The 18,282-nt window shown below is 36.2% G+C and overlaps 1 protein-coding gene across 1 annotated transcript in view; it reads right to left on the reverse strand.

Annotated features, from left to right (window-relative positions):
* Positions 1-18,282, reverse strand: part of NPAS3 (neuronal PAS domain protein 3) — a 614,489-nt gene that overhangs the window by 184,410 nt on the left and 411,797 nt on the right. Inside the window, exon 4 of the mRNA XM_065635927.1 lies at positions 3,076-3,165. Within this exon, the coding sequence (XP_065491999.1) occupies positions 3,076-3,165 (90 nt within the window). The remainder of the gene's footprint in view (positions 1-3,075; positions 3,166-18,282) is intronic.

Raw genomic sequence — 18,282 nt, forward strand, 5'->3', positions numbered from 1 at the left:
TTGAAATGGATCTCTGTTCTCTGAAACTGCTCTGATTGCAATTCCACAGTGTGCTCTAAAATTCGCATCTGCCAAACTAACTTAAAATTTATGGTTAGCATTAGCTGGAAGATAAAGTGTTCAAAACATGTATCTATGGATATCTACATGCAAGGTACATTCATTACGACATCAAAAGAGCATTTATTGTAATTTTTATTTACTGTTCAAAAATACTTTTTTTTCCCCCTCCCAGAAGTAACTTTATTATCATCATGGCTGGACTACCCCCCAATATATTGTTTTATCAGATTTCTTTACCATTAGCCCTGCAGCTATCTTAAAACATCAGCATCCACTTGTTTTGCACCACTGGCTCTCAGTGCTCAGAAAAGAGAAAAATTGGGTTCCGTGAAAAACTGTTTTCACCTGCTGAGATTCGGTACAAGGACTATTTTCCTTCAGCTAAGAGACACAAGATTTCGCTTTGCAAGTACAAAATATATTGCATGTTATTTCCATGCACACTACTTAAAAAAGAAAAAAAAGAAAACCAAAACCAAACACAACCAAACAAGGATGAAGTCTCTAAGAAGTCATTTGACTAGAAAGTAAGATTCCAAAGTCAGGACTGGAGAAGACAATTCAAATAAAGATGCTTATAATGTACAGCCAGACTTTCTGACGTGCAAAATTACCTAGAGGTTTTATATAAATATATAGTCAGGAAGTATAAAGATAGGGGCATAACAATGTTTACCTTCAGTGCAAGAAATGCAACAACACATTTATCACATAGCACGGTTTCAGAAATTCAGAATTCACGAGTATTTTAAGATTGTTGTAGTGCAAACAGTAGCATTTTCATGTATAGTTTGAGAAACGGTTTTATGAATACTCTTGCTAATATTTTTTAGTAACAAATAACCTTTGAATAGTGAATTAATACTACAACATTAATAGCTACAACATTTCTTCTGTCATTAGGAGACCTAGCTGCATAATATTATAGCAAGAGAACAGTATATTAAAAATATAAATACAGCAGGCCTGAGAAATAGAAAATGTCTCCATAAAGACAGAATAGAAGAACAGCAAAAACCACAGATACTTTAGTACATCTCAGTAGATTTCATGTATTATTGTATTACAACCTACAGTCCCAGTTCTGATTTTTGGTAGTTTTTCTATCAATACTTTCAGTAGTGAACACAAGGAAACGTTTGTATCAAATACTCTAACATGCAAAGACAATCGCTTTATTTATCTGAACTCTTGCTTGAAATGTATATGGGGATCAAGATGAAGTGCAAAGTCTTAACAACATGATGTATGTTCAGAGTGAGGAAAGATTTACCAACTCCTATAGTTAAAAAGAGTGGCAGAAAATGCTTTCAACAAGAGACTAGCATAGGGTTAAAGCCAAATTTTTCTTGAACAGATGATATTTCAGATGGCCACACTATTCCAGATGCATCAATTTCCTTGAAAATCCAATCCATATATGTGCATATGCTGTGCTGGCAGGAGGACTGACTGAAATGGCCAAAACCCAAGAGCTAATATTCTTTTGGCCAGAATAATGCAATTATTATTTTCCTAGCTATCAGTCTAAGCATACAGAGCCATCTGTTATGCAAAGCAAACATACACATCTCAATTACAGAAAATGCAGTTGCCTTGACAGAATTTGGATTACACCACTAACCAGGGCTGTAAAATTTGTTTTAAGCTAGTGTATAATGGATGCCTTTCAGGAGTTTCCTAATTAGCATTTACCTGCTTAAACTAATTATCCATCCTCCTTCTTTACTGGCTTATTAAACTTCGTTGGATACTATGCAAAAAACAGATTAATATGAGCATAAGACAATAATAAACATTAAAGTTCTGATTCTTTCCTGTATTAGCAACATGGTGGCGCACCAATTTCAAAATTTGAGATTCTTGATACTAACTCCCAAACAGATTAAAGCAGGGATTAAAGCCTATTACAAAACGAGGGACTTTAATGAGAGACAAGAATACTGATCCGAGTTAGAAACAGCTCTGTTTCTATTCCTATCATTTGGTTTGCTAAAGCCAGCACAAAATAACAATTACTGAACTTATTACAGCCAATTGCTTGCATGTTCTTTGAGGAGTTAATGAACCCCTATTCAGATTCTCACCAGATAATATTTAAAATTAGTCTTTTCTGCACCAAATGTTAAAGTTTCCCATTTCATTGTTGTTGGGATAGAGCAAATCCGACAGTTGCCAGTGCTAATAGTTGCCTCCTCATAGCAGTATGGGTCCCAATTTAAAGGAGCTGAAATAAATATCTCAGTTTTTCTTTTCTCCTCAGGGTGACCGCAATAGAAGTAGATTATCCTACTCTGAAAACCATAACGCAAAATCTTTCTGCTGCATTTCTAAGTACAAGCAGAAAGAAGCTATCCTTCCTTAACATTTCTGGATGGTGCAGGATTAGGCATAAACATCAACAAGCAACTTTCCCTGCACTTTTGTCCTGCCATTTAATCTTTAAAAAACAGTTGCCAGCAATTAAAGGGAAAAAAAATTAAACTCTTATATTTTATAAATTTGTCTTTTCATATTAGTGAGCACTTATGAAAGAGGCAAAATGTGCCCTTGTTGGAACCCTCCCTGCAAGACATTTTAATGGTCTCTTTCAGCATTTCTTGACTCCAAATGGCTCCCTGTCATCGTGTCAGCTCCCTGGATAATGCAGGGTACTCCATAAACATCCAGTAATAGGACACAAGGGAAGCACTATTAGTGTGTCCCTTTCCTATCAGGTATGGAGGTTTAAAGTTCAAAACAACTGAGAAAAGAAACTTCATTTGTTCTCAATAAATTAATAATGATCCTTCATGGCAAAAAGTTTTCAGGCACAAGTTTGTCTTATCTCTCTGTCCAGTACTGATAGATATGTTCTTCAATCACTTTTCAGGATGAGCCAGATGCAATTTCAAATAGCTAATTCAATAATCCACACAAAATACAGAAACCAAATTACTATTTCCTTAAGACTGATAAACAGAAGAACGCATCATATACAATTATGTTCTAGAATCGAAAGCATATACTTACTTGGGACAGGCCTAAATAGATGGACACAGTTTCTGAAATGTACAAAAATTTTCCTTCTTGATTTAGTGCAAATACAAATCCATCCAGGGACTACAGAGTAAAGAAAAAAAAAGTGAACAGATTAATAAAAATTTCTAAATTCCAGACAGAAATAGATTCAAACAAAAGCATCATGGAACAAACTGAGAATAATGTTCTGATTTCTATGAATGCTTTTAATTTGAATCCTTAAGACAATTCCTTAGTATTCTGCCTATATATTAGCAAACACCATAAGAGTGTATTCCAAAGTTCAAGGACTTATTGTCATGCTTACATCTGCCATATACTGTATAAAATTTATCTCTTTTAAATGACAGAAGAAATATAGAAAAGTAAAATGTTGTTCAATTTTTTTACAGGAAGAAGTAAGTAAGGAAAGCAAATAACCATCCAATGAAATGCTGTGTAAGAAGATCCCTTCCCTATTCCCCAGAACCAAACCAGAGAATATTGACTTCCAAAAGCTGAAAAAGAGAAAATCCTACCATCACTCAAACCACTATGGACCTCAATAATTTGTTAATTAATTGAGGATTAGACACACAAAAGCACGTGTGCATACTTCCCCTCACACAGACATTTTCCTTTTGTGAGACAACAAACAAAGCCAATCAGTAGATTACTGTCAAATATGTTTACAGCTTAGGCCTTTAGAAATGTTATGAATTTCATCCTTTTGGTGTAAAACTCTAGATCAGATTTTACTGTGACAGGTTCAAGTCTTTGGATGTGGTTTCTATTGCAAGTGCAAAAATCAAAATACGACTACACAGATTAATGCATACCTTTTGAAACATGAGTGCAGTTAATAAACAAAGGCCTATATTCTAAACTGACACACAGAGTAAATCACTGCATATCAAGATGGAAATACACCTCTAGGAATAAGAGCAAATCTTCACCAGGAAGAAACTGCCTTTCTTGCACTATATGTGCCTTTACTTTTATGCTTTTTATAAGGCTGATTATTGCAAACAAACATTCACTATTGCAAAAGTAAAATCACAGAATTCCAGAAATTAGAAATGCTAAAACAAATCAGAAAATAAGAAGCACTCCAAATGTTGGTACGAACCAGACAATCCCAAAAAATGCCATCCCATATATCCCCTTGCAATAAAAGTATGTGTAAAGTAAAAATGTAATTATAGCGTTTGAGAGATTAGCCTGGTTTTGGAAGGAAAAATAAGAGATGCACACAAATTTGACGGAGATATGTGATGACAAATTCATGTCATCGATTCACTTATTTTCAAATATAGAACAGTGATTTCCGAGGGTTTTTAATTTTTTTCTTCTTCTGCTTCTTGATTCATTTCTAACACACTGCTGGTCAGAACCTGTATTTGGCAAGTGTTCGCCCCTCTCTGATGTAGTAGGTGGTGAAATTAGTACAAAAATCTGTGTTTCATAAAAAGAATAAACCACATATTGGAAAACAAACCCTCACTAAAGACGCCGCATTAAAGAAGGACTCTAATTTATATTTATGAATTAATAAAAATGTAAATCTGCATAGATTTCCTTCATGTAAAAACATTTATATTATGCAAGCCATTTATGGCCTCTTATAAATCATAATAATTTCTTTTCAAATGATTAACATCAGTTCCTTGAATTTTAACATCAGTAACAGGTGGAAAATTTGGAACAGTGAAGTTCAAACTTAGATCCATACAAGAACAACCAAAACCTTTACACATTTGATCTCTCCCACTATGTGTAAGTTCTTTTGCTATTATCTACTTTCCCCATCACAGAAAGATCAGAAGAGCAAATCTTTAAATGTCTTAGTTTAAGTTTTCCTGATGCTCTGTCCGATGTTTCTTTGAGGAAATTGGCTTAATCCTCTACTAGAACTAAAACTAAGAACCATCACCCTGATTCCCTAGCCACATATATGTTCTTGCTAGAACGCCATTCTCCACAAGCAGCAATAAATTGCCATACTGAATCAGCCTAACAGCCTACCTGCAGCAGTTGGTTTTCCTGGGTCTGACAGTGTGTACCTAGATGCTTCAGAACAGTGACCGAGCTATCTATAATGCTTATGTAGGTAACAACAAGCCTACTAAAAGTTTTTTTGTTCTGTTTAGCACACTGCACTACTGTGTAATTCTAATACAGAGACGTCAGAACAAAGGCCCCAAGTACTTAGCTCAAGCCCTAATACCTAGGATAAATGACAATAAAAATAGGTGGAGAAATGGCCACCTTCCATTGCAAGGCACTTCCTCCCACCAGTATGAAAGGGCTGAGGTGGACCACTTTTGTGACAACGTCGTTGCTCCTTATACAGGTCAAACAGTAGTTCTGAAGGACTGCCTCATTCGTTATTCATAGGTATTATTTATGAATATTTATTATTTAAGTAATGCGTGTAGAAATTTTTCAATTTTTCATAAAGCGTATGTCTTTTGTGCATGCCAAGGGAGCGGCAGACTTCAGAGAAGGTGGCAGGCAACCTAACAGGAGATTATGTTATGTACTGAAGAGTATGTGATACCATTGTATACTACCTATTCACAAACAATTGTGTTTTAATGACAAATATCTGGAAGTATTATTTGTGTTACCTATGTATAACTAAGGACACAAAAAATGCAAGAAAGGTAGTCGACTGAGTCAGCTTTCAAATCTCTCTTTCAAAATGAGCACCACGGTGTAATTTCCAGTCAGAATTTCTGAACAGTTTCCCTGTAGTTCAAAGGCAGACAGGGTTTCTGTTTCAGATGTTCCACAGTTATCATCAACTACAATATAGAAATACGGCCTGCAAAGGTAACTGGTTTTTCATAACATCCTATTTTCATTGAAGCAGAGGTCATGAACACAAAGGTAGAGCATCTTCTGTCAGGAAAATATTCTTGAGTTCATTTCTTTTTTATTTTTATAAATGAAGTTGACTGTCATAAACTCAGTCCCATCCCAACTAGTGTGGCAGCTGAAAAAGGGTCAGGGTGACCCCAAATACCAATATTGAGCACAATCTAATTTAAGGAAGACTGGCAACTTTGTTTAGACCTACACTTACTGGTTTTATGCAAAATGTGATTAAAGCTTAAGTTCCCTAGCACTTTTGATTTCAGAAAACCATTATGTGTTACGCTGTTTCAATCACCACAGGCTACTTTTCCTTTCCTTTTTTTTTTTTTTTCCTTTTTTTAACTGCCCCACTGTTTTCAATAGGCACCAATTAAGATTCTAGGGTCAAAGGGTTAATTACATCTTCTTACCTACTATGTAGAATTTTCTGATTATTAACTAAGGTTGGATTAAGATGAAAAAGAACCGACACAAATGTTAATGCTTGCCCCTCCTTGAGAAGATTTATCATAATACCATGCTGAAATCTATATGGTTTCTTCAAAGCCATTAGAGAATGAAATCTTAGAGGAAACACTAAAATAAGTGCTTTAAAGACATGCAAGTATCTGATTTATTGAGTCAGTTTTCTTATTCCTGAAAACGGTTCTAAACTAGCCAGGCAGGACTGATACAAGATTTTCTTTGTCACATAGCAGCAAGTCAATGTAGTAGACATGAAGGATGTGAGACTCAGATGTAAAAGTCACCAGCTACAGCACCTCTGAAGAATAATGCAAATAGTTATAATTTATATCATCTGACGTCAGAATAAGAAGAAAATGTAAAGCACAGGTTTTTAACCCAAAATACTAAGTGCCTTTTACAGTATTTGTAGAATAGTGAGGTTATTTCCTCTCATGATATGAAACCCACTGTACCACATTGACCGAATATGCACTAATGTATAATGCATCATACTAAATGGATTTATACTTGTCAGAGGAATTTTGTCCCAGCCATTTTTGCATATTCCCACTACAGGCAAATATAATTCACTGGAGTCTTACTACAGTGTCCTTCTGGAGAATATCCTCATATTTCATACTATCCATGAAGTCCCTAATTCTTTCTAGTGTATTCCAATACTGCAAAAAACCCTGTTACCCTGACCTAAACTCCAGTTAGAGTGAAGAATCACCAGTAGGCTAGGTTATTTTAATGACAGATTATTTTAAACTAAGCCTTCACCATCTGTTCCACCCCCTAATTATGAATGCAAAAAGAACATATTTCACAATTACATCAGTAAAAAGTAAGATATACATGATTTAAATGCATGCATGTGTTCTTTGTCCAATGCAGCGTGCATCTGTGATGTTTTTCTCATCATTCAGGCTCTGATCAGGAGATAGGGGCTGGGGAAGGGAATACTCCCCTTGATAAAACAAATTAATTGATATACTAAACTTTTTCTTGGCAAACAGATCATCTTAATTAGAGTTTTTCACTGTTATGACATAGTGATATTATAACTGGAGCTTAGCATTAATTTGAGGACAAAGCCTGTCACCAATTTGACATACTGCATTCAATAACAGCAAAAATATTTTACTCTTTTTTTAAAAAGAGAGGCAGTACTGGATACAATTGACATTTACAAAAGCAAATAGTCCCTCTCTTATAATAAACATATTGCATTTCGTTGTTGTTGTTGTGTTATGGCATGGCTTAAAACACATGATTTACTAGAGACAGCAACAAAAAAGTAAGCTTCATTTCAACACGGTAACCATTCTTGGATGTGGGCTAAAATGAAATAAAAGGCATAAATGGTGGCTAACAGAAATCTGATTCAAAGCCTTAGTGCCCCTCTACTGCGCTCTTATTATTAAGATACCAGAGTAATATCCTCCAGCCACACAACAAACAGACAAAAGCATAACTACTTAGGTGGAAAATCCGACCTTGGGCTTTCACAATTAAGTACTATGGGACAACTGAAGTATTATTCCTGGAAAGAGGATTTTACATGGGATGTATTTGATACATATGAATAAAAATGGGCAACTAAAGTTTGACCACCTACTGACTTACAAAAAAACTCTAAAAGCTTTATTCCTCCTCTTCAGTCTTTTCAATCCCTTGCAGAAAATAAAAGCAAAGTCCAAATAAAATAAAAAGACACAGGACTTATTGCATTGTTCCTTGGGCTACGAGCTTTTTACCATTGAGTAAAAATCCCAACATCAAACATATAGAAAACCCTGTTTTCAACTCTCATACTACTGCCATTTTTTCAATCACAGTCCACCATAATGGTTATATGGCTACATGACCATAGACTCCTTATGAATTGACACATATTTGGCAACAAAGCAACATGTATTTGGCAGCAAAACTACAGTAAAAAGGTAAGAGGACATACTCAAAGGATGTGGTGAGAATTGACTTTGATGCTAGCTTCCTAATTTGTCATCTTCATGCTCTTTGCTTGTGTGGTCAGGATGCAATTTATGACAACAAAAAAGTGCCAAAAATAAATGTGTCAATAATAAGGAGGTCCACTTTATAGCTCAAAGCCAAGAAGTGAAGGAGGAAGAGTAAACTTTTCTGATTCCCTTGATGCATCTTTCACCAAACTTACAGAAGAAGTATGTTTATGTAACCAAAGCAGCAAAAATTTGCAGGGGAAAATTTACTATTTAATTAGAAAAAAACAGATTGTGTTCCAGACCAGAACCATTGCAAAAGTGGAGAGTGTAAAGGAGAAAAGTTCAGAGTTAAGAATAATGTTTAAAGGTGGCTGTCGGGTTCTTAACGTGTACTCCCAAGTTTATTCACTGGTAATAGATTGACAAATATCAGAGATGAGCCTAGAGAATTACAGGAAGATTATAAATCTCTAAGCAATGGGAGCTTGAGAAAAAAATCAGAGATTACGAGTTTGACAATTTTTGTATTCGAAAGCAATAAATGACTTCTAGGGATCTCTGCCTTATAGATAGCAATTTAATTTTTTTTTTCTAGAAGGCCATTCTATATTGCTGCAAAATCCCACACCATCCTGACTGCATAGAGGAAACTGCACCATGAAAGCTATTAGACTTGCTGAAAAGCTGGCATCACAGTAGGGGAAAAAAAATATCCTTGGGTTATATTGTAATGCTATTAGAAGAGAGAAATAGTGTGGCTTATTGATGTGAAAAAAAAATCCAGGACAGACAACTTGCACTTATTCTGCACCCAGGCTATCCCAGGTTATCACAGGATTTTTTTTTTTTAAATTCTCCTTCATATAACGTGCAGACAACTGTATTATTGCCAAAATAAAGATAAGAACAACAAAACTGAGTTACATGATATAAGCCAGATGATCTTTAACTACCTCTGTGAAAATTTTTGGTCAAGTACTTGCACTGTTTTGCTACATTCTCTGTATCTCTGCTCATGAGCAAGCTTCTGTTTAATTAACTGATTTAAGTTGCTGGGCTGAACTGCTGAAATTCTTCATGGAGGTTTTTGTGTAGAAGACACACTGATGTGCATTGAGGGAATTAAACTATAATATTTGTTAGAAGTGGTCTGATGCTTTATCCAGTACAGCATTAGTTCTGCTGAAGTCAGCTGGCTGAGCAGGTTATTTTAACTTACATGGTTAGGCTTCCATGGCATTAAGATTTTAACTCTAGGATGACCTGCTACAACATGAAGCTTTTGGATTGGTTTTCAGTGACAGTGAGGAGGCAGCCTCCCAAGTAAAATAGTTTAGAAGGTGAGTAGTGCCTACTAGCGAGAGATAGGAACAATGAGTTTACTTTCTTTGATTCTTTTGGAACAAGGGGAAAATGGTAAGTGATACAGTAATCTTTTACACGACATGCAGACAATCTTATGGTAGTTTTATTGCAAGAAGATGTTCAGTAAGCTGTACATTCCCTGTGTCCATATCAGCGGTTTCCAGTCTGTGGTCTTCCATCTGGCTGATTTCAGCCTGAACTATTCGAACTGAAAACTGAACCATTCAACAGTCTGGGCAATCTGTACTATTCATTCTGAACAACTTCAACATGAACAGTTGGAAGGGGCTGTGAAAGATAACTGAGAAAAGTAAACTTACTGTCTATAGACTTAAATTCAACCACACAATATTTGCACCACCAATGGACAATTTTTGGGTTCCACTGGTACACACCCAAAAACAAAGGTTGAAAACTGCTGTTCTCATTCACAAATGCTATTTTTCACTGTCCATTCTTCTGCATAAGTGATTCATTACTAAAACAAAACACTGATTTACGTTCATACATGCTATACTAACGACTGTTGAAAATCTCTGAAGTTAGAAGCTTACTAGGCAGAATATTTATACTCTGCTATTCTCTTTTCTGAAAGGAGGGCTATATATATTAGTGTAAAGAAAAAGGGAGAAAAAGGACTCCTGAGGGTGTGATTCAACACTGTCGCACTTAATTAAAATTCAATTTTGTGGGAGTTGTATATTAAAGTACTGACCTTTCATCTTTATGATGCCAATTCCTGACGAGCTCCAACCCTTCAATTATATAGGATTCCCAGTGTTGGTTCCAGACTGAACAGCAGATTGTGATGCCAATAACTGTATGCCATCTAACACAATCAACTATGTCTATTAAGGATGAGACCTATCATACAGAGATTACATTATATATCTCTTACCCTGAGAATATGATTGCTTCAGGTCAGGACTAAGTGTATACCTGGCTGTGGGTTGGCTTTGGTTTGGATACATAGGATTTTAATATCAAGTGGTTTTTTGATTTTTGGTGGTAAAATTTTTCCAATCACATCTGCATTTGTGCACTGAGAGGTGCTGCCCTGAGTAAATGACTTGACACTCTATGCACCTGCATGTTTTCTACCATAAGTGCCAAAACTGAGAGAGTAAGGTGACCCAGTAGTAGGAACTGTGATAAATAGCAAGGTCCCCAGACCTGCACCTCAGACCCCACAGCAAGAGATTGTGGGAACCTGATCTGACTGGAACACTGGGCAGGTAGAAGCACATAAACAAGCACAACTGACTGTGGGAGCAATAAGTGTTGTCTTGAACATTATTATATCCAAACCAGCAACCTTAAAGCCCTTTTCTGTTATGTATGAATATTTCAGTTCATGTAAGCTCGATTCATATCGATCTTATATTCATTGTAAATCTGCACATTTGGTTAGCTTTTCTTTCAATCTATGCAATCTGACACATTGTGAAAAAAACCCCAACAGATAGAGGTATCTAAATGTCTGTTTTCCAAAAAAAACATAGGTGAAAAAAATATAGGGAAGAATTTGTGATGTAGTTAATTGCACTGTTAAAAGAACACATACACTCAGTAGGTACTCAGTGGTTCTGGTGATCGATCCTGACAATTCGCTGGCTAGAATTACACCTCCAGCCCAGAACTGGGTACATGTGTTCTCACTTGTATCACACAATTTCATACATATGAAGCAGAGAGGCTGTGCTTGGGGAAGAACAGGATGAGGGGCTTATGTTTAGCATATTTAATCTATTAGATGGCAATACAGACAACCAAAATAGATTTGAATGAGAAATTGAGTTGAGTTCTTTGCCTAGCATATCATTCTGATTTATACTCTTCTTGAAAGAAGAACATGTTGAGAATATTTTATAGACAATGGAATACAGAGATAGTAAGAACATAGAATATTAAGAACAAATCCAAAGTCCATTCAATCCAGTGCTAGTTACTAGAAGTTAGGTTTACAGAGCTATGAAAAAATAAAAGCCCACAAAATGATAACCCTTTGAGGTTTGGATTGCTGGATTGTGAAGTGGTGCTTCCAACTTTGAAACTACATGTCTACACTGCATGTCTTTGGACATGCTCTGCTAACAACATTCCAACACATGGCTAGTTTTTGCTAGATTTGGCAGTGGGCAGAGGTCTCAGAGAAATTCCTGCAGGTTTGGTGAAAACAGACTGATAATGGAAACAAGACCCTCTGAGAGCTCTTGCAGCAGTAACAGCTGGACTATGAGTTCCTGTAGTATTAGAGATCACAAAACAGAGACCTTGCAAATGCCCTGAGCACTGAAAAAGCCTCAGCCAGGTTGCACTGTCTTAGACTCAAAAGTCAATAGAAGACAAGATGGAAATCTACAGAAAACTATGCTGTGCTATTCTGGTACCCACAGAAGAACTGGTTCCCATTCACTTATATGTGCAGTTTAGGGCAGAGAACACAGGAATACTGCGAGTATGTGGGACTAACAGAAAAAGACAAAACCAAACCACCACCAACAAAAAAACCTCACCAAACAAAACAAACAAAACCACACAAAAACTCCTCAAACAACAATTCATTTCCTGAAACAAGTTAAATAATTCATTAATAGCAGAAATATTTCCAAATCTTCCCCTGAAGTGATTATCCACTATATCTGCATTCTACATAGTAAATTTGATACCTCTAGGCTGGGTTGCAGTACTTCCTTCAAGGGTTTTGAGGTTACAGTGCTTCACTCCAGAAGTACATTTCATACAAAAACAGGGAACACACATTTATGGAAAATCAGTTATCCTGATGGAAATGGAGGTCTAGTCCTGAATGATTTCAGGAAATCAGCTCAGTTTGCCGCTACAAAACACCATTGCTATGTTGACCTCCCACTTCTGCTTCACAGCTGGAATATGAGACCAGGTGAGAAGACAGCATGTAGCTCTGCCATCAACAGGACTCTAATCTCACTCAAGACTGTGAAGAAATACTGTGTTTCTCCCTCCCTCGCCTTTTTTTTTTTTTCCTGAGCTCACCTCTAATGCCTGTGTAGGTAAAGATAAGTATGGATTTTGCTGTTTACCAGCTCATTGCATAAATTCAAGCATATCAACAGCACAGAGTAGTTCTTTCAGTGAAAAAGGTTTATATTCTTTTTTAAATACAAGCTAATATATTATAGTTGCACCTCTGCTGTGCTAATTAAGGGTCTGGGTTTATTTACATAATAATATCCTATTATCTAAGGTGGGGAAGGGTGAGGGGGTTATGATTTGTCTATATAGTACCAGCTGAAGCCCGAAACATAAGGTTTCGACCAATAATATGTCTTTTCCATTTAAGGGCAGTTTCACAGTAACCATGTGAAAACATTCCTCTCTATTCTTATCCCACGGTTTTACTGTGCAGCCACACTACCATGATATGCCCTTAAGGGGTCTCCTGGAGCAGCTGCAGCATAAAGTATCAACAACCTGCTCATCAAAGGGTGCTCAAGATTTCCTTGACACTGCAGAGTACAGTAGCTGTCGGTTGTGCCAATAATCCACAGGCCACATTATCTAAAGAGCCCCAAATAAATCTTGACACCACCAACCCTAATGCCATTTATTGCACATGTCAACAATCTATATGCTGTATCCTGTGTCCCAAGTAGGAACTGACATGATTGCTCTGCACTGTTACTATCTGTTTCATTCCAGTTTGTAAGAGACCTGAAGGTTAAAGTGTCTCCCTAAGATGACTGTGGTTAAAACTGCCTTCATCAATGGAACAGATGAAAGAAAACTCCTCCTCTTGTCAAATGTTAGCACCATTTTCTGGTTGTTCAGGACCACTCAGAGAAAACCAAGGAAATGCTTCAATTTCTTCTAACTATAATATTTCAAACACACTGTGAGCACAGCATCCTTGCTTTCCCTGCTTCCATTGTGATATTTTTCTTCTTTCTGCTCCATTAAAAAGTCACATGTATCTCCAATTGTCTCCTGCCTTGAGCAATGTCTTCTTCTAGACTCTAAGCAATACCTTATACATTTGCTTGGTTGTCTGAATTGCAGGCAGTTGTCGTCAGTTATCTGGGTATCTTTATTGTGCACTTCTGGATTCCTGCTCCTGCTACCTGGAGGTCCTGTAATGTTGCATTTTGACAACATTCTTTTCTGTCTGATGCATCGTACTTTCAAGACTCACTTGTGGCACATCAATGAAACAAATTCTAGTGCAAATTTAACTTCAACGTTTTTGTAAAAAATAAAATACAAACCAGAATTTCCTCAAATATCCTTTTATTTGTCCCAGTAGCTGCTTTTTTTTTTTTCTGCAACCTTTTCACTTTTCTTAAATAACTGGAAAACTATCTTGAGCCTGCATCAAATAGAATCATAGAATGGTTTGGGTTGGAAGGGACCTTAAAAGGTCATCTAGTCCAACCCCCCTGCAATGAGCAGGGACATCTTAAACTAGATCAGGTTGCTCAGAGCCCCGTCCAGCCTGGCCTGGAATGTTTCCAGGGATGAGGTCTCTGGGCGACCTGTTCCAGTGTTTCATCACCCTCATTGTAAAAACTTTCTTCCTTACATCTAGTCTGAATCTCCCCTCCTTTAATTTAAAACCATTACCCCTTGTCCTATCAGATAGGCAGCTAGATTCTGACAGTGCTTTTTATGCTGCTGTGTGAATGTCTTTGCAGTTCAGATTCTCTTCTGTTACCATACCCAAATGAACATGCTGCCTGACACACAACACAAAGCAGAATAGATAGACTTCTGAATGTAAATTTGCCATTTTAATTGGCAGCAACACTTCCAACTTAAAATAAATAAATTTAAGTGGTCATGCTTTAACGAGTTCCGACATTTATCTGAATTTCTTCAATCTGTTTTCAGTCACTATAGTGAAAAGAAATGGTGTTTTATCAGTCCTTTCCTGATTCTGGTTTGAAACCAGATGGGAAAGAGCAGAAGCACACACACACAAAATAACTGCAATAGAAATATAACCAAATGTTTTCCACATCTGAGAATACTGTTTGAGTTCTGACTAGGGTTTAAAATCTAAACAGTATTTTCAGCATAGTACTATCCTTAGCAAGATTATAATTTATCTTGCTAGAGGTGATTTCCTATGGACTGCTTTTATTTCTAAATAATGTTTTTAACAGAAAAATAAATATACACATCAGAGTGCTTAAAAATGAAGAATGCTTTGTGACCCTAAAAGATGGACATTCATGGTGTATGAAACATTAAAGCATCCTTGTTTGAAACTGAAATATATCTTGCCATTTATTTCTAACTAAACACTGGAATAAAATTCTCCTTCACAAGCTTCCTGTGCCATTTCCCAATCCTGCAATGAGTTCACTATGCCACTCACTGATATCACAAACTAGTACTAAAATTATTTATGAAAAACCATATCATACAACAAACGTACAACAAGAATTTCCAACTAGGAACGCACAAGGAAAAAACTGCCAAAACCAGTCTTGGAAAGTAAATGGAAAGCATGTATATACTACAGGTATTTGAAATTAGTGTCCCAAATTTAAATATCAAATTCTGCCTACAGCCAACCACTAAAGCTCTTACTGATGCCAAAACTATCTCCTTCTGAGGAATCTCACCCTTTTAACACCAAAACCAGTGCAGAATTATTGTTTCCTTAACCACTCTCTAATAGTGATCTGAAACCAAACCAAACATCTTGATAACTGACCTTTACACCCTTTATACCAAACACAAGAGGCTTCAGATACATTTGTGATATGCTCATTAAGATGTGCAGATAGATCTATAGATGGTCTATACACCTCAAAGCTAAAATAGATTAGATAAAAACAGAGTATAGGTTAAAATCACTGTGGATGGCAGATCCATTGCACACAGATTGGAAAGCATTCCTAGAATCTGGGAAAGTAAACTGAAATATTTTTGTTATTGCTAAGAAAGAGAAATTGAAGCTACATAAACATTGTAAAATTAATTATTTGGTTCAGAAAGCTACAGACAAGAATTGAAATGCACAGAACAAAAAGAAATCCCAGAATTTAGGCTGAAACTTTATCATGAACAGGGAATTTCCTGAGACTAACTACTGATACATACTACTGACATGCTGGATTTGGAGGAAAACCATACAAACTTACCAATATTTTGTGGTTCACATGCAAACTTATACTACCATCTATGACCTACAATAATTATAGTCTACATATTACAAGTAGTAATATTTCAAAAATCACAATTATCCAACTGCTTAAAAGCTCTTGCCAACTACACACTGAAATGTTATGCTTCTCATACAAATGATATCACTGCATAAACTGCTCTTGCAAATATTACAGCTTTAAATAGCATTTACTATTTGTAACTGCTTGTTGAACACAACAGGTGGCAAAATGATTTAGCATCATGAACAAATACATATAGTTGCTTGAGCCCAAATTTTAGAGCAGATAAACCTATTTTCTGGTCCTTCATTCAGTGGACTAGAAACAAGCAAAAATGCAGCTAAACCATTGCACATATTCCGGCAACTCACTGCTTCAAGTGAACTTTCTCATATGAAGTACTGTGCTTAAAACAACATAAAAGCAAATCACAGGTCTCACATATTCAATGAATTGCTCATCTGCAATATTTCCTCTTATGGTTTTCGAATAGGATTATGCACTATGGAAAAAAATGCAAAGGTAAAAGCAAGAGCGCAGTGTTATGTAGTCTAAAATCAATAGACAGAGAGAGGACATTAACCAAGAGGCTAATAAAAAGATGCTGCCCTAGACAGTAACATAAAGAGCCCTGATATATTTTTCTCTTCAAAAATGCTATTCCTTATGCCAGTTTTCCCTTAGCATTGCAGTAGTTTCTCTGTGTATATAGACATCACCTTACTTTTTTTGTCTTGTTCCAATTTTATGTTTGCATTTTATTTTCTCATTTCCTTCCTGCTACTCCCCTGTTTCTCTTTACTAGCCTGATGTTTACACAGACCTTTACTAGAATTGCAGGGTTTGGAGAGATCCCATTTTTTTTCTTTGTTGTAATGCCCACATTTTTTTCCCAGAGAAAAGATAAGTTTACCGAGAAAATAAAAAGCTAATACAACCTTTTGCTCATCAACAAAGTATGTCTTGTTGTAGCCAGGAATAAGTTAATAAAACAGGGAAAAAGCTTAGTGGCTTAAAGAAAAAAAAAAGAACACAACACAAACCTCCTTGGGGTTATGAACGAACAATGTTGTTTTTTCTTCCCAGCGTGCAAGGATTTAATTAAGTGATAACAGTCACCTTGGGGTGGCTGCACAAGGCAATAATATCTAGGTGAAGAAAAATGCTGAAGAGAGTTGAGTACAGTCAATTTATCTTCAGAGAAGGCAATAAATGAACAAAGCATAGGTATTTGGCTGATTGTTTTGGAATGTTTCCATTACTGATAAACATCAAAATAAAAGGACAAAGATTTGGTATTTTCAGTATCTGAAATGTATTAAATACGGAAAGAAACGAAGGAATAAATCAGTGTGAGGTCATATCCTAGAGTTCTAATTGCAAATGGTTTGGTAATTATTCAAGCAAAACAGAGAACAAGGGAATTTTAATGTTGACACATAGAAATAGACACATAGGATAGAAATACGGCTGAGATGTGTATTTATAGCAAACACAAAACACTGGATGAATTTCACTCTGGAGAAAAAATTTGGTAAGTGTAGATGGAAAGAACTGCCATGTATTGGACAAATATATGCAACTTCATGGCCAGCGACCCAAATTCAAGGATTTAAAAACAAGTTTGTGGAAGCTCTTCAGGAAACAAGCATCAAGCTCAATTATCCATAACCCCATGTTCTGCCGCCCTTATATGCAGAGAAAAAGATTTGTGAGAAAGAGCAACAAGAAGCAGAGAAGAAAGACTACCAGAAAGAAACACTCTCATTTACCACAAAGCTGCTAACAGTTTGCTATACATTATTTGCAGCTTCGGGTTTGAAAGGAATACATGGGCTGTCCTTGGGGAGTCTGACATGTGCAACAGGGTCTGAAAGCTATGTACCCATTTCCAGTAACAGTACTTACTCTTCCAAAATTTAACACAACTCAGAGTCCAGCTATAATAGTTGTCAGCAAGCAGCATCATCGGCCCATGTTTCTGCCAAATGGACACAAATCAAGCTTAATACAGAAGATGGGGGACACAGCACAAATACAGCAATAGTCTTGGGAATACACCACATTCCTTGGTCCCTCTCAAGTTGGAAACTCTCTTTTTCCCTTTAATTTTGATACTTTTCCTGAATCTCCAGCAGTGAGGGAATTAATAGATATTTGCTTGAGTTTACAACTGGGTTAAATACTCCTCACCCACACACTTCTGCATCAAGAGGATGAAGTCTACAAACAATTGTTTTTTAACTGTGTGGGCAGATATTCTTTCAAAGAGAAGCAACAAGTAATAATGAATGGCTCGCACAGCATCCTGAGAATAAAACAGGAAATATGTGTGTAAGAGTATGAGAGTAGGCAAGTGTATTTAAGTTTAAAGACAAATATCAATTTCTGAAAAACATACATTTTGA

Source organism: Caloenas nicobarica, chromosome 5 (genome assembly GCF_036013445.1).
Source record: "Caloenas nicobarica isolate bCalNic1 chromosome 5, bCalNic1.hap1, whole genome shotgun sequence".
Classification (NCBI taxonomy): domain Eukaryota; kingdom Metazoa; phylum Chordata; class Aves; order Columbiformes; family Columbidae; genus Caloenas; species Caloenas nicobarica.